This window comes from Pararge aegeria, chromosome 18 (assembly GCF_905163445.1).
Source record: "Pararge aegeria chromosome 18, ilParAegt1.1, whole genome shotgun sequence".
Classification (NCBI taxonomy): Eukaryota; Metazoa; Arthropoda; class Insecta; order Lepidoptera; family Nymphalidae; genus Pararge; species Pararge aegeria.
In genome coordinates, this window is record NC_053197.1 from 3,345,909 (window position 1) to 3,372,545 (window position 26,637).

Genomic DNA, 26,637 nt, shown 5'->3' on the forward strand with positions numbered 1-26,637 from the left:
AGTTGTCTCAAATGACTTAATAAGTCTAGGTAGTTTAGGTAATCCTGAAACGAGACAAACCGTCATCAACTACTATGCAATCTTCTTGTCACATACTTATGTATTGTAACAGCGCCCAGCGTCTCCTTTGAACAGCAGTTTCGTCCAAATTAGCTTTGATTAGTCAACTTAATTAATACAAGTGGCTTTTTACCTTTTACCTCGTCTTCCACACATCTACTTTTAATTATACTTAGTAGTAACTTACGAGTTACGACCAAATAATGCAACCAAGATGCCGGGAGCGCGAAGCGTAGTTTAACGAAAGACACCGTCACGTAGTCGTCGTTTAAAAATATTGGATTAACAATTTTTTATCAAGGCGTCAACTAAGTTAAGGGAGTGAATTCGTTTGTAATAAATTCCCATATACCTTTAACGCGGCAACATATGGATCTACTAGAAAATAAATTTTGATAAAAAAAGTGTGTCAGCTCCGACGCACCACTGGAGTTTACTCCTTAAGTACGATTGTCGAAACATACACAAAAAGAGTTTATTTAACTGAATAAAGATTAATACCATATGCAAGGGTAAATTAAAAATCCTGTGCAATTTACTAGAATAGGTAAAAAAATGTATTATATTTTCTATCTCACTCTGTCCTATACATTTATGTGTTTGTTTCTTTATCTAGATATTATTCGGTTTCCTTGGTAACTTAACTAGGAAAAATAAGTTAATTAAACGAAAGCGACGTTGCATGTTTGCGCATCACGTTTGACGGGCATGCAACGTCGCAAAGCGAAAACGCAACGAGGTCATTCGTTAGTAGATTTTACTCCTCACATTTTTCTCATACCGGGCGCCTTATATAAGGAGTAAACTCCAAAATGGAACTAATACGGCCACAATACCGTGGCGCAATTTAAAAATTAAAAGGTGCTTTTCCTGGCAGGGTGTAACGTTATTTTCATTACACGTAATCTTATCCTTTACAGAATGATAATTGGATAGATGTTTTAGGATATATCATATAATCATTATTTAAAGCATACTTTCTTAAGTTCTTTATTCATTAAAAAATGCTTTGACAATGAATGCAATTTAAATATAATTTTATTTATCATTTAATAATCTACACAATCATTTCGAGATGTCTAGCGTATTCTATGGTTTGCTCAGCTAGTTCTGACGAGGGAAATGCTTCGGAGGCCGAGGCGTTTGTATCTACAGAAGCTGAGAAATGGTAACAGTTGTCAGCGCCCAGTACCCAGTTGCGCTGAAATAAAAACCAATCCGTTAACGAAATAATTGAAAGAACTACAAGTAATAATAATTATATTTTCGTTTAATACGAAGATTTTCACTGCCAAACAAAAACATATATTCTTGACTATATGGGTTAAAACTAAATTGGTTGCTGTATAACCAATTAGTCAGAATAATAATACTAACCAATTGTCACGCATATTGGTCATATATTGGTTAAACATGATTCAGTTAAATGTTCTCATTAAAAATGGCAATGTTACCTCTGTTTGTCTAATGTTTTTAGTTATTGATTAAATTTCAGGATAAGAACAATTATAAACATAACAATAGTTGTTGCGCGAGACTTCATATGCATAGAATATTTGACGCGTACCCTATGAATTGACCTGAACTACAACTAGGTAAAAAAAAGTCTCTGTGAAAAATAAACAACCCATATTTTTTCAGTGAGAAAACGTAGTTTATGTGTTATTCCAGATAATAATCTATCTATGTGCTAAATGTTTGCATGATAACATATAAAAAGAAGCATAGTTACTGAGTATTTTGGTTATTTAAAAACTTTTAATTACTAATTAGTAATTTATAATGATTTGTATAACTATAAAAATGTTTTTGAAAACCTCTTTGATCATTCAGGTTAGTGCATTTATATAATTAAAAAAAATAAAGCACTGTCACACATCATATCACCTTTATTTATTTTTTTCATAACTATTGTTATGTAAATACAAAAATATTCATGCCTCATAACTTAGAAAAAGGGAATGGGATGGAAATATGTACCATTAAAATTGCTTAATTAACAAAAAAGTGTTACCTTTTTTCCATAATCAAGTACAGCTTGCTGCGAAGGCAAGTTGAGCCTCCTAGCAGCCTCATTGCAGGATATGCAGAAATATGCCTTCTCAATACATGCAGCTATTTCACCTCGCACTGTGTCCAGAAGTGTATCCATGAAAAGGGTGTAGCTTTCTGCTGGTACATTATCCTGTAAATGAGCGAAATTATAACCATTCTCCAAATTATGTTCTCTACCCCCTCAGCTCCTTCAGCAATTTAATTTGTTCAGCTATGTTGGTTACTAAGTAAATGGTATGTTTGTATAATAAAATACCAATTTCAACTAGAAGTATTCTTACCTTAGCCAAGAAAATCTTATTATAACTCCCTTCCATAAGATACTGCTCCAATGCTAAAGGATGCCTGACATATGGATCCACTCGGATGACATCAACTGATAGGCGCTCAAGCTCTGTGTGAAACTCTGCTACTCTATTCTGAGATAGGAGGAACAGCAAGTTTAGACCGAGCAGTTGGTACATGAAGGCTGATTCTGGCAGGTGATCTCTGAAAGCATAATGATTGTTGAATGAAAAAAAAAAATAGTTGAATGAAAAAGTATACTTTTTGTGCATATTTTTATAAATATCCAGATACTTGATTTCTTAAGATGTTAGGTGTACTTCAAGTTAGCACCTGACTGTAATCTTGCCGGGTGGTAAGTGATGATGCCAGCTAAGATGGTAGCAACATAGATGGTTAGGGTAGGGGGTAAGGCTTTAGTTATATAAGACTCATACCCCTTACTGGTTTCTACACAACATTATACAGGAACACTAAATCATTATTGTACTTGTTGGGAAATAAGACACAGCAAAAGCCACCAGACAAAAGCAGACTGTCAAGAGGCAATAAAAAAACTAAGGCATATTATGTCACTGCCTGCACTGAGGCACAAATGTAATGTATTCATCTAGATGTACATTCCCTGAAGCGGCCAAAGCATTTGGCCACCACCACTAATAAAATTGACAATCACAAATTGGCAGAAGTTAAAATAACATTTGGTTCAGAGCCCCAAGTGGCTAGCACTATCCCAAGAACCCACAGTTGCTATACAACTGCCTTGTTGGTCTAGTGAAAGAAACCCAAGGTCCTGGGTTGATTACCAGGTTGAGCCAAGAACTATTACATATTGGGTTTTATGTTAAAGGTCAGTCCAGAATTAGAAAATCATGTTAAGTTAAGCATTGGTCCCAGTTACTTTTTGTGCACCAAAGTCATGGGCATGGTCATTGGTCCCACTTATCACTAACATCATGACAAATATTGTTAATCCTAACAGCTAACACTGAAGCAGCATACTTAAAACCCTCTCTTAATAGAGATTCCAGTGTCAGTAGGATTTTAATAGGAAGATAATGTTGATGATTCTAACCAATAACTCCTCTCTCCATTGTAAAGACAGACTTACTTATAATCAAAATAATAGCATTTCAACTGGGACATGTATCTCTCGAAAGCCTTCATGTCTTTAGTAGCCACAGCCCACTGGGCACCAATTTCAAGAACATCCCGAGCTAATATCAACTCCTTCTGATTTGCTGCTGTATTGTTACTGGGCAAAAAGCTCAACTGCGTTAATGCAATCTGAAATAAAATTAAAGCAGATATTACTAAGAATTCCAATAAGACTAATATTAGCCTTAGTATCTATCAGAAAAAAATAATTAAAGTTAAAATTTCATTTGAGTTTTGACGAGTCATCCTACCTTGATTTTGTTCAAAAGTTCGCCGCATTTTTCAAGCTTACGTGGTTTCTTTGTCCATTCTGTTTTTAGACTTTGATATAGTGTAGCAACGTCTTTTAGCGAAGCCATTTTATTCTTTATTGAACTTAATAAATCCGGTAGCTTATTTATTTTTTATCAACAAAAGCGATTGAATTGGAATTGAAATAATTTTATTATTTTGATCATAGACAAGGCAATTAATTTTTAAATATCACAGGCCACAGACTTGAGAGTTGAGTAGGAGTTCTAGTTGTTTTGGGTACCAAGTTTAATCTGGCGTTCAATTTAAACGTAGTTTGGAGGTGTAGGTTGCGCTTATATACATTATTTTTATTACATAGCAACCCTGTTTTGTAATTGTCATTTAGTCGTCTTAATTTTAGTTTAAGGGGGTTCGTCGAAATTTTCTTCGATTATTCAATAATGGATAAAAAATCTCTATACTATAATTATAGCTACGTTAGTAGCGGCATTTGTCTGAAATGAGGAAAGCATGATATCTAAATATGAGTTCGCCGTCGGCTTTGGTGTGCCGCGAGATTTTCGACGAAAACAGCCAACCGTCGGCCGAGGGTCTGTATTGTTTGTATTTTGTATAAAACTACATCATTTCAATCTGAAAATCGCTTAAAACTTTGATGAGTATAATTCAGAATCGATTTACAGTTAAAACACATCCTGAAAGTAAATGTACTGTAAAGTCCTAAAGTTTTTATAGCAGGACACACATTTTTGCAGGGCTAGACAGGACGCACACCCACCCGTTTTACTACTACAGTCATTTTATTTTATTTCCCCTTGTCATTTTTTTTTGGGCATTTTCATTGTTAAAACTAGTAATATCCAGTGAATACTTGATACTAAGGCTTTTTCATGTACCAGTTCATGTCCAGGTTAATCAAAATTCTTAACAGAGAAACTATTTTTTAACCCTAACTCAGAATTGAACTCTGCACACTCATCCATAGCTAACATGCATCCTTTACACTAGATAAGTATGAAGTAGAAATTAGAGATTGAACAAGATCAAAAAATTAATAAAATAATATTTGTTATGCAAACTTCATGTTAAAACTTTAAAGAAAAGATCAACTAACTAGGTATTGCTACAAATAAGTGAAGTGTTGTAATATCTGCAGAAATTAATCTAACTTTTGTTTGATGGGTAAAGTACCGGTATACTAGCAGTAGTGACACTAAGGTAAACAGGGTATTACAGGCATAAAATATTCATCACATAAAACATATACAGTCAAATAGTCTTTAATTCAGATAACAGGTCATAAAATACCCCTGGATTCTTGGTTGCTTTTGGCAATGGTTGAGCTTGCTAAAAGGCCAGGCCATCTGACACCATTGAAAGAGTCCAAAAAAAGAATATCACCATATTCCATACAGTTCATTATGATCTCCACCCATTACTGGCCCACTACAGGGCAGGCTCCTCCTACAATGAGAAGGGTAAGGCCATAGTCCACCATGCTGGCCCAGTGTGGATTGGTGGACTCCAGAAAACTTTGAGATCATCTCTCAGGCATGCAGGTTTCCTCAAAATGTTTCCCTTCAGTGTTGTAGCAATCACCACTTTTTCATCTGTTACATTTCTTTGTGTTACTACTGACTTATAAAATGATTTTGTAAGAATTTTACACTACTATTTTATAAGTCAACATTTACTGTTTAACTGTTAAATTTCCAGAAATTGAAAGATCCTAGAATTAATCCATTAAGCTTTACTACCTGATTACACTGCTCCGGAAAAGATATGGTAGTGTTTTCCCCTAATTTTCTATTTAACTTTGACTTTCCCAGCATCTAAATTTAGAGTATTATACTAAAAATCTTTATTATAGATGGTGTTAAATCTTAATTTCTCAAAGATTCTGCTATAGATATATTCTGCATAGTTTTCATCATCATACTGAAGATGGAATTCTTATGTGTTGTTAGTAACTTTGAACGGTAGACTAGATGTCTAAAAAAGTGCCTGGAAATTAAGTCTTATGTATAAGATCACTCACAGGTTCTTTAGTATAAACACATATTCCAGTTCTTATGAATTAAACTAATTTATTGATTTTTATCTTCCAGAAATATCCGATTATGCCTGCCAGTTGGGCATTGATCCGGAGAGCGAGAGCCACCTCTTGCCACTGGCTCGAGATGGCCTCATGCAAGCACTGCCCGCACCTTGGAAAGCATAGTAAGTTTTCTATTACTTTAGCCTATTTTACGTTAGCTGGATAAAAAACAACTAATATTTAGCAACATTCTTTTAAAAACCTGAACCCAAATGGTGAGATTGGTATCTTATAATTAAGCCTCTGCTGTCCTTTTGGGTTGTCCATCCGTCCTTCTGTGTTTGCCAACAATTTGACCAATCTCATGAACATTAACAAGAATAAGTAAGAAGTTAAAAATCTACAAAGCATTTCTATCATGACTTTAATTGATAATAATAACCCGGGTCTTATACATGAAATATGTTTTTTGGTATCTTATGCTTATTATGCCAATATTATGGTTCAGCATCAAGTTGCAAGGTATGAAACAATATCATCATAATCCATTACCAGACCACAACAGGGCCTGAGTCTCCTCCCACAATGAAAAGGTTCACTACGCTGGCTTAGTGCGTATTGGTGGACTCCACACACCTTCGAGAACATTATGTAGAACTCTCAGGCATGTAGGTTTCTCACCGATGTTTTCCTTCACCGTCGAAGTAATATTTTTTATTACTGAAAACGCACATAATTTAGAAAAGTTAGAGGTGCGTACTGGGATTCGAACTCGGCCTCCCGAAAGTGAAGTCGTGCTCCTACCCACTGCGCTATCACCGCATATGAAACACTACATGGTATTAACCTTATTATCATCAAACCACATACACCACAAAATAGACACAAATATTTAAAAAAATCTTTTAAAAGTTCTCAAATTGGTTGCCCAATTCAAATAAAGTCCTATGTCATTCGCTTTTCGTTATATAAAAATGTAGCAGTGTGCAATCTAGTTAAACCATACTTTTAGATCTTTCCCTTCGCCCGCGATAAGTGACTCTGTTGGTGCGTGTAAGAAGGACAAACTAACAAACAAAATTTCGCATTTATAATATTAGTAGGGAGAATAAATCGTGCTCAGATAAGGTTATTCGAGTATTTAGGTAAAGTCGTTAATTAACTCGCACGAAGGCTGGCGTGTGTTAATTGTAAGTTAACGTAAAAACGCTAGAATTGAGGGCAGGGAACCATACAGTAAAGTAACAGCATAAAAGGGTCAGTTATTTTCTGGGAACGGATCTAAAAGTTTAGCCATCAAGTGTGATGAAAATCGTTGTATACGCGTATGGTATATAACTTATTACGCTCTTGGCTCCAGTATCGCGCTCGCTTGCTTGATGTATTTCCATGCCGTTTGGATCATAGTGTCTATTAGTCTGTTCTATATTGGTGTCGATTGGTAAATTTTTTCTTCGCAATTAAATAACTTTTAGCTTTTTAAATATTAATCTATCTGTTGCCCATGTTCTTGTTGTTGTTTTTTCATACAAATCCCGTGGGCACCGTTTGTTTTCGGCGTGAAGGAAGGTCAACAGCATACTTTCGTTCGTACAAACATACTTTCGCATATATACCTAATGTTAGTAAGGATAAATAATAGTTATTTTTTTCTTGCAACAAACAGCAGTTCATTAAATTGCAACCGCCAACTGCACATTGGACTTGTAGGTAAGTCCGATGTGCGGTTGGCGGTTGCAATTTTAGCTTTAAATTTACCTACATATAAAGGGTAAAATAAAAAAATACTAGAAAGCTCTCGACCTTGTAGTTCCCATAATTGTAACTAACAACTTTTGTTCTACGACTTTGCAAAAATCAGTATTAATTTATATCATACAAAAAAAACATGTTATTTCTGTAAAGTGACATTACACTGTGAAACCAAATACATAAGACTTGATAACGTCGCATAGTCGGGTCAGTGACCGCACCATAGAGTCGTGGTTCGCGCGGTAGTTTATGTTATAATACAGAGTAATAATAAGTAGAGTATCTATGTAAAAATATTGAATATTTAATATTTCACAAACTATTGAGTTAAAAAAAAGGCGTAGAACAAAACTTGTTAGTTTTAATGTAAACAAATAAAGACCTAGAGCTTTGTGGTATTTTTAATATAACCCTGTATATAGTACATTTATCTTGTATATTCAGAAATATGAATATCAACAATGTTACAGTCGGAAAAATGTAATAGGCCCGTTTTGACATTTGTGCAAGACCATAGAATGTAACTTGGAACAAAACTGAAAGAAACAAAAAAATTCAAATCAATTACATACAGTGTTTTAAAAAATACGTAAATTTTTTTGGGACGTTAACTAATATGAAAGAATATATCGCGAGTATTGTTTTTGCGCTTACTTCATAGTATCATGCAATTTATAATTGTTGCGAAACGTTCCAAAAACAGTTACGTTCTCAGTCTTTTTTTTTTTATACTAGAGCTGTAACCATTTTTTTACTGAATATCGAAATTAAATATTGTGTAGTTATCTTTACTGCAAAGAATGAGCTTGGTTCTCAAAATGGGTTCTAAATAATGAGTCTGAGATGATGTATCTGACCAAGCGGCACATGACTGAAGCGTCCCCGCGCGCACTGCGCAGTTTTTCGTTCCTCATCTTGTAAAGTTGACTGTGCGCTCGTTTAAGATTGATATATATTGTTTACTATTACGTTAACTATGGCTCTTCTATTTTGGACATTAATTTAAACATAGTGATTTGACTCGATTTTTGTGTTTGTTGTTATATAGTACTAACTCTGTTTCAACATATTGAAAAGTGGACGTATAATCAACAGCCAGTCACGCGTATTGGTTGTGAAGTTAAAGGAATACTTTGAACGAACGAACACTTTACAATACATAATAATATCAATCAAGTACTGATACAGACTTGAATTGATTTATCGTGAGTATCGAGTACAGAGTCTTATGGTTCCATAACTAGTTACGTCGCGATGACAAGTGTCAAAACGGGCCTATTACATTTTTACGACTATAGTAAATAGTAAAAAAGCTGGGAGAGATCTCTTATATATAATTAGACACTAACATTTGTACATACCAACAGTGATTTCATTGTCATTTGTCAACAGTTTCGACGAGAAACTGCAAACTCATTATTACTACAATGAAGACACAAAGAAGACCCAGTGGGAGCATCCGCTAGACCACGTGTACAGAGAACTAGTGAAGAAAGCGCGCGATGCGTCTATGCAGGATGATACATGCGCCTCTGTGCAGGTAACTACGCGTCTGTATTAAAGTCTAACGACCCGACCCCACATCTGTACGAGATGTATATAACAAAACTACTTTTTGGGACCTCAATATAAAAGTTAGACATAGTGTATGCATTATATAGCTCTACCAAAACCTTTAATACTCATTAAAATATTAGTATTAATATACCGAAATGAGGTTCAAACAACATATAGCATTAATAAATCCATGAAGTTCCTCACAGTGAAGAACATAATATAATATGTTATTCTTGACTGATTGATTATAAGTAGTCGTTTACAATATAAAGTAAAAGTACTCTTTAGTCCTGAAAACAGTTGCAAAGGCAACTTCATTATAAACAAATAAATATCAGTAGGTTCTGGTGTCCGGCCAATTTATCCGCGGAGCGAATGTTATCAAACAAATGAAAGGTCGTTCACATAATGAAGGAGAAAACAACATTTTAGTCTTCTATAAAAATTAAAAAAAAAAAAGTTTATCCTCTAAAATACTAAAATAACCTAACCTGTTTATATTTGGTCTTCGAATAAATTGGCCGAAGTTTAGATACGGTTGGTCATGTTCAGAAATAGGAATTCAGCCAATGCACCATGTTTATTCCGGAGTACAGTAAGAAGCTACGCTTCAAGAACTCAATGCTTCAGAATTTAAGTATAACTAAGCTGTTCAATTATTATAACTTATGTATCTAATTATAATATTATAATTATAATATTAGTAGGAATTTCGGGGTAATAAGTGGAAAGATAAGTATCCTGTGAGTTTGCTAAATTCTCAATCATCATAAAAAAAAATATCAATCTGTTTCTATATTGCTGCGTGAAAGAACGACAAACAAACAAAAACGACGTTCCAAGGCCTTATCAATATGAACCTATTTCTGTCCCACTACAGAGCACGGATCTTCTCTTATAATGTGCAGGGTTTAGGCCTTAGTCCATCACGCAGAACAAGTGCGGATTGTTAGACTTCACCCGTCTTTGAGAATATTAATGAGAACGAACTGTCAGGCATGTAGGTTTCCTGTCGATTTTTCCAGCACCATTGAAGCAAGTGACATTTCATTGCTTTATTATTTAATTAAGTCCAAAAATTAACTGTGTCCAAAAATTGTCCAAACATGTCCTAAAAAGGCGATAAGGCGGCCCTTTGTATCCTACTTTTTAAGTTTATTTTTGTTCTGTCCATTGTTTTTTTTTCCTATTTGTGGTGTACAAATAAAGTGTATAAATAAATAAAAGGTTACCCAGATCAAAAGCTTCTTATGGCACCTTTGTCCCATAGTCTATTTTAATGCTAGAAACTAATTTTCCCCTTTCCTCTCCGACTAAGCATAAAACATTTGTTTTCCAGGAACTTCTCACATCCGAAGAAAACACCAAAAATCTTGAACGCGTCGAAGCCAAAGTGGAAAGCGAAGATGAAGATCTTAGTACAGACAGCGAACAACATCCATCAGACACAAAGGACAACACAAATCCGACCTTATTACCGGGGAATAGACGCTTAACTCCTCTGGGCAGACCACCGTTGGCACCGCTTTCCAGATTAGATAAGAAGCTCAGTGATCTACGAGTATCACCATTAAGACGCAGTACTGAAAGTCCAATACCCACTAAACCGGCATTAGTGAGAAATATATCTGATAGAGATATCTTGAGCCGACCGACATTCGAAAGGCCTAAGATGTTGTTCAAGCAGCAATCCGAAATAATTGATCTGAGAATGCATGTACTTACCAGTCCAGAGGAAGAGAATTTCAGTCCCTTATTGGCTTCAGCGAAAATCGAAAAGGGTTTGCCATTAGCAGGTATGTTTTTTAATTACGGAACATACAAGAGACATATAAAAAATAAAAAAATATATATAACGACAATGCACACAACGCCATCTAGCCAAAAGTAAGCGTAGATTGTGTTATGGGTGCTAAGATGACTGATGATAATTTTTTTTATGAATAATATATATAGATACTTATAAAATACATATTATATAAAAATAATGATATTAATTTACATACATTACATCCATTTTTAAAAAATAATAAGTATATTTTTTTTACTTAAAATAATTCAGAATTGCATTACTTAAAAAAACACGAAAGCATTCTTTTTAATAATACGTAAACACTGTACTACAGAAATATTGGCAAGAAAAAAACTCTGCGCAACCATATTTATGTCTCTAAAAAATAAGACTAATAAAGAATTTCTTTAAATTATGTTGAAAATAATTTTAAATTAAAAGAGGATTTTCAGTCATTATTATTAGGCATAGAATATTTATACTTAGTAGAACGTAGTTGGTAATTATTTTGTCCATAAAGTAAAGCCAAAGAGTATGTAATATGTAAACCTTGAATAGAACCACAAAATATTTTTATGTGGATAAGAGTCCCAAGACCTCATAGGTGATTTAATACGAATGCCAATGTGTTTATGTGAGGTATATTTTGCATGCCTATTGAGATCTTACATAAAAATATTATGAATAACATATTTGAGCATATTATTAAACTCAAGATGTATTCAAATTTTTTTTATTCGATTTATAGTACCTACAGTGGCGTGCATAGAGGGTATGCACAGGGTATGCAGATAATATAAAATCAAGAAAATTTCCAGTACGAGTTATTAAAAGCTTAAGGGAAGGCATTTTATAATTTTTACAATTCCGCTCCTTAAGTTTTAATTACTAGTATCGGAGATTTTTTAAATTTTATATCATCTGCTCGTTTAGTGCATACCCTGTGCATACCCTCAATGCACGCCACTGAGTACCTACCTAAACCGGGTTTTTTTTTTGTTCATTTTTCTTAGATATTCTAACAATAACGTAGTTTTTAGATTAAATAAATAAATAAATATACTACGACAATACACACACCGCCATCTAGCCCCAAAGTAAGCGTAGCTTGTGTTATGGGTACTAAGACAACTGATGAATATTTTTAATGAATAATATACATTAATACTTAGAATAAACATATAAACACCCAGACACTGACAAACATTCATGCTCATCACACAAACATTTTCCAGTTGTGGGAATCGAACCCACGGCCTTGGGCTCAGGGTTGTTGCAAACTGCGCCAATCGGCCGTTAGATTGGTCCTTAAAAAATGAAAAACCTCTAAAACCAAAGAGGATATAAACAGTACGTTAACAATTTCAAACCGTTATATCTGTATTTCCTGACTTTATTTTAAAGTAAACCTAAGAATAAGAAGAAAATGACTTCATACCGTACTTCAACCGTAACCGCAACGAATACTGTATATAATTTGTTTGGGAGTTCGCCTTTACTCTTAACCATAACGTCATATGCAATAGCATATTAGTTCTGATTATGTTAACGACTATATTTATTATAGCCATCGCCTTCACACCAATGGAACAAAAATGTAGATTCTGGAGGAGTCCGTTCGGTCCGATTTCGTATTTCATGAGACCGATTGCGATATTGAATATCAATCTTTTGTTTCTTAGGTAAAGGCAGCATGTTTCTCAAGATATCTCGCTCAAACCTGCCCAGTCCAGACACAGATAAATCTTGGCAATTGGACTCGGTCACCAAAAGCGATCCCCCAAAGGGAATACTTAGAGAGAAAACCTCTGATTCTGTACAAAGGAAAGCCGAAAGCGTAGTATTTGGGAAGCCGAAACAAACACCCAGCTTTGAAGAGGATAAGAAGAGTGTAAGGTGAGAACGTGTCATCAAACTGATATTAAAAATCGGAAAATTAGTATATAAGGCTGTATGTTTTTCACGACTTCACGCCGTAACTACTAATAACTGAGCTAATTGACTGAGATTAGTTATAGATTAAACCTTCGATTAACACAAAGACTATCCCGAAAAAATCCAAGATGACCGTGAAAAACAGAATTCAACGTTAGTTATAGTAGTTAGTACTATAATATGTTTTAATATACCGTTAAGTATGTAGAGATAGCATTTTGTTAGAAATTTGCTGTGTGGTGTGGATTTGACTGATTTTAGCACATGCAGCTTTACGTTCATTATCACCATTATCAACCTATTACCGGTCCACTACGGAGCACGGGTTTTAGAATTAAGGTTCTGAAGGGTTTAGACCGTAGTCTACCACGCAGGGCAAGTACTGATTGGTAGACTGTATACGCCCTTGAAAACGTTATAGAGAACTCTCAGGCATGCAGGTTTCTTCACGATGTTTTTCTTCACCGTATAAAGAAAGTCATATTAATTTTCTATTTTAATTGTATATCATGGTATTTCGCAAAGTAACGCCTGCGGTTTTATTTCTTTTTAATAAATTGAATTTTTAATTCCTTTCAGATTCAAGTTAGAAAACCTACCAGAACCTACAGTTAGTCCCGGCTCAAACAGTTCCTCGGAACAAAACGACGGACAGAGCTCGATCATCAGTGCCATACCGACCATGCCATCACCTATCATACCCTCGTCACCTATCATGCCATCAACCTTTACACCTATCACGTCCAATATAACTTTAACACCTATCACACATCCCGTGCCATCGAACACCTTGTCACCATTAGTCTCGAGACCTCCTTTGCCACCGCGTTTGGATAGTCCGAGGGAATTGAAAAGTATATCCGGCTCCGAAAGAGATTCTTTGGGTAAGTTATGTGAGAAATGACCTTTTTCATTAATCTATCTATGATCTGTTTTTCAACCAATTCTGTTTTCCATATTTTTAATGATTACTTTAGTTCGCCAGTTTATTGAAGTAGTAAGTTCACTTATAGTTTCAAGTCATTTATATTATAAAGGGTGTCCCACGGCTATGCCTTAAATATTGTAGATCGAACTTCGAATCGAACTTTTAAATAATTGCCTGGTTAAATCGGGACTCCAACCGCTTCACGGGAAAAAAGTTACCTTGTAGCTTTATCATACTGATCGAAGGGCTTATTGAATGGATTATTTTTGCAAAATAATATAGCATCAGAAATAGAAGGCATACCATGAATTTTATCATTTTCTTTTCATGTCGCATAATCGTGCAACGCCTCGTGTTTAGTATTTTGATAAATTTTAGGTTTTGTTTTCAGACAGCGAAAGCCTAAATCGAGGTACATCGCCACGACGTCGCCTTATAAAACCACCACCTGCTGAATATATAAAGCCTGAACTATTTCAAAAGAACTTCCAAAAGATATCCGATTTGGTCCGTCGCACAGACATCGATCCCCCTTCTGTTACTTTAGAAGAACCTATTTCGGAAAAAGGGAGTAGACCAAGGTAAGCCTTTAGAGACATAATTGTTTCATAATAAACTCAATTCTTCTTGTACAGGGAATGCTAAACATACACGAAATGTACTTTGCATTGCCTTTTTTGTAACAATAATTTAATTTCCCCTCAGGTCACCATTGATACCACTCAAAAGCAAAATATCAATCAACCTAATGGAAAGCATCGAATCTGAAACATCAATTGATTCCCCCGACCGAGAGTTCGCAAATCTAGATCTAAACGACTTGGACGATTCTAATAAACAAGAGGCAGCAGATTTTAGGGAAAACGAAAGGGAAAAAAGTCCTAGATTTGAGGATTATTCGGACAAAACACATTCCAAAGCTAGCGATTCCATTCAAAGATCTCGCGACATTCCAATACCTCAAATCAGAGTTCCTAAGTTAGATTTTACACCAAACAAAGCCAAATTTACACATTCCGACTCCGAAGACTCTAGGAAATCTCTAAAAGACGAGGAACCCAAAAATAGCGGTAGATCAAACAGTATAGATATACCTAAAGATATTAAAACACAACTTAAATTATCACCTACCCCGAGTTTAGGTTCTGATAGATCCCCTAGATTAGAATTCACTAAAAACTGGTCAAGTCCTTTATCAACTTTCAAACCTTTAAATAAACCAGTGATAAATCCTCTAAAATCTTCAGATTCTGCATCGAGCTTAGGAAAAGGTTTGACAAGTCCTAGGTTAGATGGAGTAATACTATCCCAAGGGAAATCTAGTTCTGATAACGTTGTGGTAGTTTATCAGTTCGAAACTCAAGACGAATCTCCAAAGCCCATAAAATCTCCATTAATCCCAGATATGGGTGTAAGGGAAATGATGGAGAGGAACAAGCAAGATGAAAGGAGACGATTAGAGTTGTCAATGCAAAAGGAGCTGGAGATCATTCGAATGGAGTTTACGGCTAAGGAGAAGAGAATGCGAGCAGAGTTGCAAGAAGAGTTTAAAGAGGCAGAGGAGAAGTTTTTAAGTGACAAGAAAACGAGATTATCAGATCAGGCTTTGAGACACCAAAGGGAAATGGAGGAAGTAAGTCACATCTTTATCTAGCACGATCCTAATATTTAAGGGTTTGCTTACCAGTTGGTAAGGACAATGAGCAATAGGTTAAGGTGTCGAGTGCTACTGAATGAGAACTTAAACTGTTAATAAACTCAATGTCCGAAACATATTTCTGACTAAATGGTTATACGATTTACACTATTCAATGTAATTTAGTTCGACGCGCTCTCTAAAATAACAAGTGGATATGCTTTCTGAATTATTATGACGACACATAAGTTAAATTTGTTATTGTAAATCTTCTTCTTTTTATATTGTAAAATTTGTTTATTTGATGGTGGAACATAGTCTTTAGAGATCAAGTTCACAATTTGTAATTGTTTAAATCAAATTTTAAATTGCTTTATTTGTTCTTTATGCATTTAAAGATTAATGTACTAATTAAAAGCTACACTATGCATGAGTAATACAATACGGTAGCTTTTATAGTTATTATATTTAACGATATACAAATTTTGTGAAGCTTGTAGGTATGCAGTGGCGTGTATAGAGGGTATGCAGATGTTATATGATAAGAGTTATAAAATAATTATATGAGGATAGGCATTGTCAGAGTTATAAAAACCCTACCCTTAAGTATTTATAGCTCGTACTGGGGTTTTCTTCATTTTATATCATCTGCATACCCTGTGCATACCCTTTATGCACGCCACTGTAGGTATGTATGGTAAAATTAAAACAAATATACATAGGTCCAAGTAGTTAAACTTTGTTTATCAAGGTGGTATTGTTTTTCAAGGAATTAACAGAAGCGGAGAAAATTCATAGGCAGGAATTGCAGAATAGGTTAAAGGAGTTAGAAAGGAAATATCTCAATGACGCCGATTCGGCTGCGAAACAACATGAAATCAATATAGCCACTTTGAGAGTCGATTACGGAAACAAATTCAGGGAAATGAGGGAACAATTAGAAATAGGCAAGTATACTTTCACTGTTGTTTTACTTATCTTATTTAAACTGTGTAGTGATAGACATGATAAACATTTAAATGTACTCTTTATTTGCAGAAAACGAACGCGCCCTAACAGAAGTCCATACGCAACTGCAAATGAATCTCAACAGAGAGAGATCGCGTATGATAGAAGAGAATAGAGCAACTCTAGAAACTTTGAGAGAAGAGCATACGAGTAGAGTTACTGAGTTGAGACATGATTATAGGGCTGAGGTAAAGTTTACTTTATTGCGGTCTTTTTAATTTTAAGGTCTTCAAGCTCTAAAATAGGTCTCATTAAAATGTTGGTAACTTTTGTTAAGGCTTTTTTTACTACATTCAATAATAGTTTTTAATAATAATTTGCAACCAAAAGTAAATAATTGTTGTAAAATAGACGTAAAGTAACAGGTTAAAAAAATACTATATACGTATCTAGATGAAAAAAATTTAAAGCGGTGAGCGCTGTAGATTTAAGTGGGAGGTCTCAGGTTCGTTCAGGTGAAATTTGGATATTATTATCCCAAATTCTTCTGTTTTTTTTCTGGTCTGATCTGGTGGGAGGATTCTGCTTTGGCTAGTTATCACCCTACCGACAAAGACGTGCCGGTAATCGATTTAGCATTCCGTTAGTATGTTGCGTAGAAACTGATTAGGGATATAGGTTTAATATAACTGCCATAACAACAAACAAAAGCAGAGAAACAGGTCAGCCCGACACCATCTTAGGCTGCATAATCACTTCACACTGTGACACTTCACATAATCACTGTTCACACCAGCAGGTGCGATTGCAGTCAAGGATTAACTTGTAGTGAAATAAAAAAAAAAACAAAGAGGCAGAGTCGAAATCATAAATGTCGAAATTCTCCCCCTATTTCGAAACTGCTGTCTATTTCATAATTAGAACATTTCAATACCGAAGTAGGTAAAAACCACCCCCTGAAAACCAGCACCGCAGCTCGCGGAGGTTTCGTGCTGAGGCGGAACCATATTTGTCCACATGCCTACTGTTCTTTTTTTTTTTTTTTTAGTTATATTTTTGTCTATAACTTGTAAGCAATTATGTGGTGAAATATAAAATTTATTTTTATCTTTCTAAAAAGAAGTTTATTAATAAAGGTGGAACGTCTGAGAACACAGCACGGGTGTCACCTAGAGGAACTACGGGCTCGGTTGGCGGGCGAGAGGGCTGCAGCCGCTAGGATACACGACGATAGATCCACGCACGAGAAATACAAGTGCTTGAAGGAGAAATACGCGAGGCTCAAACACGACGTTAAGGTAATCCAAGAACAAAAAAACCCAAGCATTCAAAAAATTCAAAATTTATTTATTTCAAGTAGGCTTAATATAAACACTATTGAAATTTTAAGTATGTCTGTTTGACTACCACCGGTTCTGAAGGCAGTTTCTACCGAGAAGAAGCCGGCAAGAAACTCAGCAGTTGCTCTTTTCCAACATAATTATACATGTCGGAGTTTGATTAGAATCAGAATTTTTAAAAAGGTCATGACCGCTGACTCCTTTAGAGCCATCGGCCATGTTTTCTTTATTCATTTTTAATCACAAATAAAATAATAGAAATCAAGTGAAATGACTTATTAATCTTAACCTAATTTTATTACTTCGATGAATTTTAAATCTAACAGGGTAATTTTAATTTGACTGTAAATAAAAAGACAAAGCAATTAATATTTGATTTATAGTTTAGTTAATCTCGAAACGAATAATTTAACAAACAATCAAAAATCAAGTAAAATTATTAAAAAAAATAATCGCACAAAAATAGAAATGAAAGACCTCACCGCTCGAGCGCTCGACACAAAAGGTGTCTGAGCTCCGCCGCGTTCGGTCTTAAATAAGCGAGTGCACGTGTCACGAATCCCCACTCTCGTAACTCAGAGGCGACAAAGTTGCTTCGTTATTGCACTCATTTATTTTTACAATGTTTTCTAAGTTGCGTAATAATTTAAATTACAATGCAGTTATTAATTTTAAAATATGAAACGATTTTACGGAGGTCTAAAACCTCTCAGAAATAATATTAACCAAAATGCAAACTTAATAATTTATTTCCTGCGTCAAAATGTCATCCATTAACAATTCATAAATACTTTTTGTAGCTAGTTTGTTTTAGTAGAAATTAAAACTATTTAAAATCAAATCATTGCAACAACATTCTACCTTTAAATCATTAATTGTTACCCAAGTTTATATTAAATGGTTGGGAAAGTAAGGTTATAATAAAGAAGCAGTTTTGGATAACCATATTACAATAAAACTATCAAGACCTATGAGCTAATTTGTTTACGTCTAGATGTAAATTTCACGCCTTGGTATATCCGCGGCGACACGGCCATACTGATGTGCGGTGCGTGCTCTGCGCCGTGTATCTGTAATGAAACTGATTTGTTTTAGTCTAGCTAGGTACTTCCACAGTAAACCTAGGTATTTATTATCTATAGTTTCACATTAATATTTTGGTAATTTGTAACTCAATATTAATTCATCTGTTATCTAAATTATAAATGCATGGATTAATCGGCTCAATACTCTAGCATTACGCAAACCAGTACATAGGAAATTTATTTGGTTACTTTAATACTTGGATTTTTATTGTTGGATATGGATCGTCTAAACGATCTTCTATCTAGTCTTCTTAATATGGCTTTGGGGCATCACTCGAACACACACAACATCTTTCTAATTCGTTATAGAACGTCTCCACCCGCCTATAACATTATCTTAGTAATATTTGCCCAACAGTAGGGTTGTTCTTTTAGTAATGTTTGCCCAACAGTAGGGTTGTTCTTTTAGTAATATTTGCCCAACAGTAGGGTTGTTCTTTTAGTATTATTTGCCCAACAGTAGGGTTGTTCTTTTATTATTATTATTTGCCCAACAGTAGGGTTGTTCTCTTATTATCATTTGCCCAACAGTAGGGTTGTTCTTTTATTATTATTTGCCCAACAGTAGGGTTGTTCTTTTATTATTATTTGCCCAACAGTAGGGTTGTTCTTTTCGTGGTTGTATGACGCCTCCACATCGTCAACAACAAGTTTTGTGGTTGTGGGTCGGATCCGCACGCCAAAGGCATCTTTTCAGATGAGCTATTTGAACACCACCATGTGTGTAAATAGCTTAGTAAGCATATTAATTAAACCAGTGACTAGTAATTATTATTATTGGAAATAGAACAATAATAAGACCACGTGTTAAATAATTTAAAAGCAACTAGTGTGAAAAGAGCTCACCAGATTACGATGGATTCACCAAGCAGCCAGAGACAACTAGTCATCTTGAGAAGAATCGTTAGCTTCCGCTGGGCGAGTCGATGGACTAGTTTCCTGTTCGTTTGGCTGGGCTTCTATCTGTACAGATTCAAGTTCGTTAGACGGCGACACGGTCATCAACCTTTCGCTACTGTATCCCGGCTGTGGTGCTCGACGTAGTTGGTCGTGAGCTACTTTTCGAGGACGTCCGTGATGACCAATAACTTTCTTCACAAGGTAGCGGTCATTATCGAGTACTCTATGGATTTCATAAGGCATGCTGAACTTTGGATCAAGTGAAGTTTGGTTCCTTGGGTTATTCTTGATCAGAACAAAATCTCCTCTCTGAAACCTTTGTATTTTTGCTCTTCCTCTTTCAAACCTTTCTTTATCTTTACCAGCCGCTTCAACCATCCTTTGTTGAATTCGCCTCTGAATTGTTTCAAAATCGATTATCTGGTTGTCAAAATCTACCAAGTTCAGTAGTTCTGGCGGTACACAATTCTGGCGTCGAGTCAGCAGTGTGAGTGGAGCGATACCAGTTGTTTTGTGCACCGTACAATTAAATGCTAACTGTAGACTTTCAAGGGCAGTATGCCACTCAGCTACCTCATAGTTTTTGATCATTATTAGACCATTTTTCAATGTGGCCAGCATTCGTTCCACTTGGCCGTTAGCTCGACTGATTCCGGGTGCAATTGAATGTATTTCTATGCCGTACTTATCGCAATAGTTCTTGTACTCGCCAAGGAATTCACGTCCACCATCTACCACTACTTGCTTCGGTGCTCCGAATAGGTGTATCACTTGTTTCAGAGCTCCAAGAGCGCTATGCTGACTTTTATCGTTAGCGTAACGAAGCAATACATACTTGGTGTAGGCATCGATGGTGACCACGACGTATTCCTGGTCTTGAGGTGTCCCAAGCTTCCCAGTGATGTCCATGTGGATCACCTCGAACGGTACTGTTGGCTTTGGTATGGAATGTAACTGTACCTGCGTTGCCCCAGAAGACTGCTTAGATATCCTGCATACCACACAATTGTCGACGAATTCTCGGATAATGGTGTTCATCTTATCAAAGTAATAGGTTTCTTTTATCTTACCAAGAGTTTTCTCCCAGCCTACGTGCTTAAGAGCGGTATGAAAAGTGTTTATCAGGCTCCATTGGAAAGATTTAGGAACCATAGTAAGCTTCTGTGCACCTAACACCTGGTCTGTCCTTACATACTTGAGGGCGTTACCTTCGAGAACGTATCCGGGTACCGCTTCACCGTTGTGCAGGGCATCTATGATTGGTCTGAGCTGAGGGTCTCGATGCTGCTCCACAACGAGCCATTCCAAATTTCTTGTCATCACGTTGACCGTAAAGGAGTTGGGGTTTCGGCTGAAAAAATCAGCATGCTGCATACGCTCGCCTTTCCTGTACTCTATTTCGAACTCGAAATTCTGTAGGTAAGCCCACCATCTATGAATCCTTGGTAGAAGATCTTTTTTATGCTCTGAAGCTTTTAAGGCATTACAATCTGTAATGACTTTGAACTTACGCCCGTAGAGGTAGTGTCGAAAGTGCTTGATTGCTCGCACAACGGCTAGTGTCTCCAGCTCATAGGAGTGATATCTGCTTTCAATGTCAGTCGTCCGCATACTGAAATAGGCCACGACGTGTTGTCGACCATTGATTACCTGCACGAGAACCGCTCCGAATCCAAGACAGCTGGCGTCGGTGTGGAGTTCAATTGGTTCGCCTTCCCTAAATATTGTTAGTACAGGGCTAGAAGTTAAATGATGGATGACTTTTTGACGTACCTCTTCATGGTCATTTGTCCAGGACCACTTAACTCCTTGCTTTGTTAAATTGTACAAGGGAACCATTATGCGTGCGAAATCTGGGATAAATCTACGGAAATAACCCGCGAGACCATTAAATTGACGAACCTGCTTTACGGAGGTTGGAATTGGAGCTTTTAGTAGGGCATCAACCTTTTTGGGACTTGGGTGAACTTTACCGTCTTCTATTATATTACCAAGGTACTCAATGGATCGCTTAAAAAATGAACATTTTTCGACATTAATTGAAAATCCTGAATCTCGTAAAGCAATAAAAATTCTTTCAAGATATGTAAGACCAGAGGGAAAATCATAGCTCTTACTAATGACATCATCAATGTAGACTTGAGCTATACTATCTATACCATTGTGGGCACTACCAGGGTTAAGAAGTTGTCCTAAAGCACGATTAATACATCTTTGGTACACTGAAGGTGCATTACAAAGGCCAAACGGCATAGTTAAATATTCGTATAACCCGTCGGGTGTGATGAACGCTGTTTTTTCTATTGATTCAGGGGAAATTGGGATTTGGTGGAAACCAGATGCCATATCGAGTGTATGGAAATATTTACCACCTGCTAATTGGTCTATTTGGTCTCCTATAAGAGGTAGTGGATAGTGGTCACGAATGGTATTAGAGTTCAACTCTCGGTAATCAACACACAATCGATCGTCACCGTTCTTCTTCTTTACTAGAATAATCGGGCTAGAGTAAGGGGATTTACTTTCTCTAACTATGTGGTTCTCGATCAACTCTAAAACAATAGACTTAACTTTTTGGCGCTCAATGGGGGTTAATCGGTAAGGCTTACGTTCTACATATTTATCTGGGTTTTTCAAACGAATTTCGAGCTGTCCAGTATTAACGCGGGTTTTTGCAAAACCATTAGTAAAGAGATACGAATATCGGTTAAGTAGTGACAGTAATTGATCAATCTCAGATTGGTCAGATAAGCCATGGTTTAAGTTACTGAAAATTGAACTATTAGAACGAACATGCATGATTTGGGGCTGTGATACTAATGTCGCAGTGTTGAGAGTTATAATTACGCTTAAATCGGTATTGCTCAGTAAGTCTGATCCAATCAACACATTAGTTGTCATTTCAAAGTCGGGTAGTACATGAAAAAGTATTTCTACATTAATATTATTGATAGTACAAACAGTTTTTAGCGTATTTGTAGATATGACGGGTACTGGGCCTAATCCACGTAAATAATTTACTACCTGCTGCCTACGTCCTGGAATCTTCTTAGCGACAGTCTCTCGCATCACCGAACACTCAGCACCGCTGTCAAAAACTGTGTCAATTTCCATTTTCCCAACATGCATACGCATAGTATTTAGCTTACCTTTGTTATCGTTGGTTATGGAGTTTACGTTGGAGGCAACTTGTTTTTCACGACGAAAACGGGTATCAAAAGTGTGACCAGGTTTAGCACAAAATGAGCAATATTTACTTACGTTGACAGCGGTGGTTGGTGCCGTGCTGCTGGATGGAATAGGTTGTTTTATTTGATGGCTAGATTCATTTCTGTTTCGACAGTTTTGCCAGACATGACCTAACTTATTACAGAAACTACATTGAGGAATGTTTCTATGATCTTGAGAGAATCTAGCTCGTTTCTGAGGGGGCGTATTTGAATGCGGAGGAGGCATGTTAGGGCGTTTAGTTCTGATGGAAGATGCCACTGAAATCAGTTCAGGTACAGTCTTGGCCCTAACATTCATCAATTCTATCCTCAGACGTTCGTCACTTACCATTCCAATGACGGCTTCCACTGCATCACTGTTGTCCAATTTGTCTTTGGTAACTCGTCTCCACAGTAACCAACCTTCGGACAAGAATTCTGAAATATTCTTATTGGGGCTATAAATATGTTCTCGAAATTTGAGGATATCGCGAGAGTACCTATTTTCTGGTTCAAAGGTTGTTATAATGGTCTCACGAAGTTCGTCCCAAGTGGAGGTAGTGACTAACCAGTTGTCAGCCCATATACGAGCACGTCCTTTGAGTAAGCTATTTACTTTCATCCGGATGTCGTAATCAGTAAGTTTGTACGTACTTACAGCCGTAGAGATGTGATTGCACCATTCACGTACACCAACGCTGCCATCTGGGTCAAAGGAAGGTAAAAATATGTCCGTTATCTTTACCCTCTCACTTGGCTTCTGTAGAAGACGATCGCTCATGCTCTGCATCATGGTCATCATCTGCAAAAAGAACTGGGGAGGTATAACGTTACCAATCGATGGCAATGCTACAGGGTCCGTAGGTGACGTTTGACTGATTTGTTGAGGCGTAACTGCTGAAGAAACATCTGCACTGGAAGGTCCTATGATAATGTCAGGGTCTGTAACATTATGACCGGCAGAAAGGGATCGCAGGAGCGATCCCACTTCTGATGTCGGAGTTTGATTAGAATCAGAATTTTTAAAAAGGTCATGACCGCTGACTCCTTTAGAGCCATCGGCCATGTTTTCTTTATTCATTTTTAATCACAAATAAAATAATAGAAATCAAGTGAAATGACTTATTAATCTTAACCTAATTTTATTACTTCGATGAATTTTAAATCTAACAGGGTAATTTTAATTTGACTGTAAATAAAAAGACAAAGCAATTAATATTTGATTTATAGTTTAGTTAATCTCGAAACGAATAATTTAACAAACAATCAAAAATCAAGTAAAATTATTAAAAAAAATAATCGCACAAAAATAGAAATGAAAGACCTCACCGCTCGAGCGCTCGACACAAAAGGTGTCTGAGCTCCGCCGCGTTCGGTCTTAAATAAGCGAGTGCACGTGTCACGAATCCCCACTCTCGTAACTCAGAGGCGACAAAGTTGCTTCGTTATTGCACTCATTTATTTTTACAATGTTTTCTAAGTTGCGTAATAATTTAAATTACAATGCAGTTATTAATTTTAAAATATGAAACGATTTTACGGAGGTCTAAAACCTCTCAGAAATAATATTAACCAAAATGCAAACTTAATAATTTATTTCCTGCGTCAAAATGTCATCCATTAACAATTCATAAATACTTTTTGTAGCTAGTTTGTTTTAGTAGAAATTAAAACTATTTAAAATCAAATCATTGCAACAACATTCTACCTTTAAATCATTAATTGTTACCCAAGTTTATATTAAATGGTTGGGAAAGTAAGGTTATAATAAAGAAGCAGTTTTGGATAACCATATTACAATAAAACTATCAAGACCTATGAGCTAATTTGTTTACGTCTAGATGTAAATTTCACGCCTTGGTATATCCGCGGCGACATACAATTTAACAATCATTGTTTTATTATGAAAATTAAGCTTAATTTGCTATACTCCGCTATAATAAATTACACCATACAGATTCTCCTGCTTTTTCGCGGAGTTCAAAAGTTGACGAAGTCGACACATGAAACGTACATATTGCAAACCAAACTCAGAATGTAAGACAGTGCTTTTAAATTGCAGATGTCAATCGAAAGGCGGAATAAAAGACGCGAAATGAGTATGACAACGGGATCCGAGACTGAAAAATCTAATTCTCACAAAGCTAACCAATCGCTAGAAAGGTAATCTTAATTTTGACGTCTTATTTACCTGAAAGACGTGTATGCGTATGAATACGTTTGTCAATGATTGTTTTAACATTATTTAGGTCTACACCCTTGTTGCTGTTGCCATAGTAATCCGTGACCCCGTTTGACCTTGAATGTAAACAACTATGTTATGGTTGTCCCTGCCTATTTTTTAGGACAACCTTGTACAGTTAGTTATTTTTCTTAAAGATCTCATAAAAAGGTGGAACTTCCGTTTAAATTTTTCATTAATATTAACACTGTAATACCCCTTTCCAAATAACTAGCTACACATTTATGGATGCTTGATTTAACACATTTTGTTTGAAAATTCTGGAAACAAATTTCTTAACAATTTTCTTTTCAATTACTACTAAACTTAATTTTCGCTCATATAAAAAGGCTGTCATTGTATGGGTCTAACTAAACAATAAATCTTGGCAAAGAACTGCCTATCAGCTTATTTTTCATTATATCGCTCTTGGGGCCTGTCACATAAAACTGTAAAAATCATCGTTTTTTTATTTATTAAAATTTTATTTCCAGATGTAAAGAACTAAATGAAACGACATCAGTTAGCGTGGTTATAGAAGCGGAACCGACTAGAATTAGGAACAACAATCCAACTATAAAGTTCAACGATAACGAGACATCGTACTCGGAAAGCAACGCCCCTAAATCTGTTGACAATAACAACGATGATTGGAAACTCAGAAGGGATAATGTGAGTAAAAAACATACTATATAATAGATCTAAAATATACTATATATAAACAATCAAATGTCAGGTGAAGTGAATTTAAATGGCAAAATTCGTTAGCGCAAATTATTAAACATAATGAATAGCAGACCTTCTTGATTTACATTGAGATTTGAAATACAACCAATTCAAGTAACTCCTACTTTTTCGCCAATAAAACCCGGCTAAGTTTGTTGTGGGCTTAAACAAATTTTAAATGTCTTCTCTAAAAACTACTGCTAGTACTTTGGGAAAAAAAATAGTTTTAAAAAAAATTAACATATTTCTAATGTATGTGTATTAAACATAGTATATAAATGTTTCTTTTTCTTATAAATTGCAGACCTTACAATCGGACACATCACAAATATCAGCGTTGAAACATCCACGTACGAAAAGGAATAGTGTGGCCTTCAGAGAACCACCCAGGCGGAGGAGAGAAAGAGACAGAGACGGAGGTATATCAGGATGTCTAACAAATCACATAAATAAAACCTTAGTTCTTGCTTATAACAAGCGACACTACAGTTTAAAATCTGTTACATTTTTTATTGACTTGTGGTGTCACGTGACCCCGAAGGAAGCGTTTACGCGGCATTTTTTGTTTACATGAATACAATTTGAGATATAAAAGCACTCAAATAACCTATTCTTAAATATTGTATTCTTTATTTCGCTTCAGGTGCCACAACTGATTGTCAAGATTCTTCTGATGCAACTACAGCTGATGACAAACCAAAAGAGGCAATCAACGGTAAGTGTAATATAATATAATTTAATTTAGCTCGACATGACT

At 35.8% G+C, this 26,637-nt stretch overlaps 2 protein-coding genes across 2 annotated transcripts in view; one reads left to right on the top strand and one right to left on the bottom strand.

Moving 5' to 3' along the window:
* Window positions 1-1,080: 1,080 nt before the first annotated feature.
* Window positions 1,081-4,002, bottom strand: LOC120631703 (26S proteasome non-ATPase regulatory subunit 8). The gene is made up of 5 exons (XM_039901380.1): window positions 3,810-4,002; window positions 3,512-3,687; window positions 2,397-2,604; window positions 2,075-2,245; window positions 1,081-1,261 (listed from the first exon to the last, which is right to left on the bottom strand). The coding sequence occupies exons 1-5, from the start codon at window positions 3,915-3,917 to the stop codon at window positions 1,118-1,120; spliced, it is 807 nt and encodes a 268-aa protein (XP_039757314.1). The 5' UTR covers window positions 3,918-4,002; the 3' UTR covers window positions 1,081-1,117.
* A 226-nt stretch (window positions 4,003-4,228) lies between these two features.
* Window positions 4,229-26,637, top strand: part of LOC120631456 — a 31,709-nt gene continuing 9,300 nt past the window's right edge. Inside the window, exons 1-15 of the mRNA XM_039901052.1 lie at window positions 4,229-4,403; window positions 5,922-6,033; window positions 8,996-9,143; window positions 10,500-10,956; window positions 12,635-12,848; window positions 13,467-13,771; window positions 14,207-14,396; window positions 14,521-15,448; window positions 16,221-16,398; window positions 16,490-16,647; window positions 17,536-17,697; window positions 24,996-25,096; window positions 25,649-25,826; window positions 26,185-26,299; window positions 26,524-26,595. Coding sequence (XP_039756986.1) covers window positions 4,337-4,403; window positions 5,922-6,033; window positions 8,996-9,143; window positions 10,500-10,956; window positions 12,635-12,848; window positions 13,467-13,771; window positions 14,207-14,396; window positions 14,521-15,448; window positions 16,221-16,398; window positions 16,490-16,647; window positions 17,536-17,697; window positions 24,996-25,096; window positions 25,649-25,826; window positions 26,185-26,299; window positions 26,524-26,595 — 3,385 coding nt within the window. The 5' untranslated portion in view covers window positions 4,229-4,336. The remainder of the gene's footprint in view (window positions 4,404-5,921; window positions 6,034-8,995; window positions 9,144-10,499; window positions 10,957-12,634; window positions 12,849-13,466; window positions 13,772-14,206; window positions 14,397-14,520; window positions 15,449-16,220; window positions 16,399-16,489; window positions 16,648-17,535; window positions 17,698-24,995; window positions 25,097-25,648; window positions 25,827-26,184; window positions 26,300-26,523; window positions 26,596-26,637) is intronic.

Coding starts and splice junctions, on each gene's coding strand:
- LOC120631703 (XM_039901380.1), bottom strand. CDS start 3,917: ATGGCTTCGCTAAAAGACGTTGCTACACTATATCAAAGTCTAAAAACA. Junction 2,246..2,396: donor ATAAGATTTTCTTGGCTAAG/GTAAGAATACTT, acceptor GCTCATTTACAG/GATAATGTACCAGCAGAAAG. Junction 1,262..2,074: donor TACTTGATTATGGAAAAAAG/GTAACACTTTTT, acceptor TTTTTATTTCAG/CGCAACTGGGTACTGGGCGC.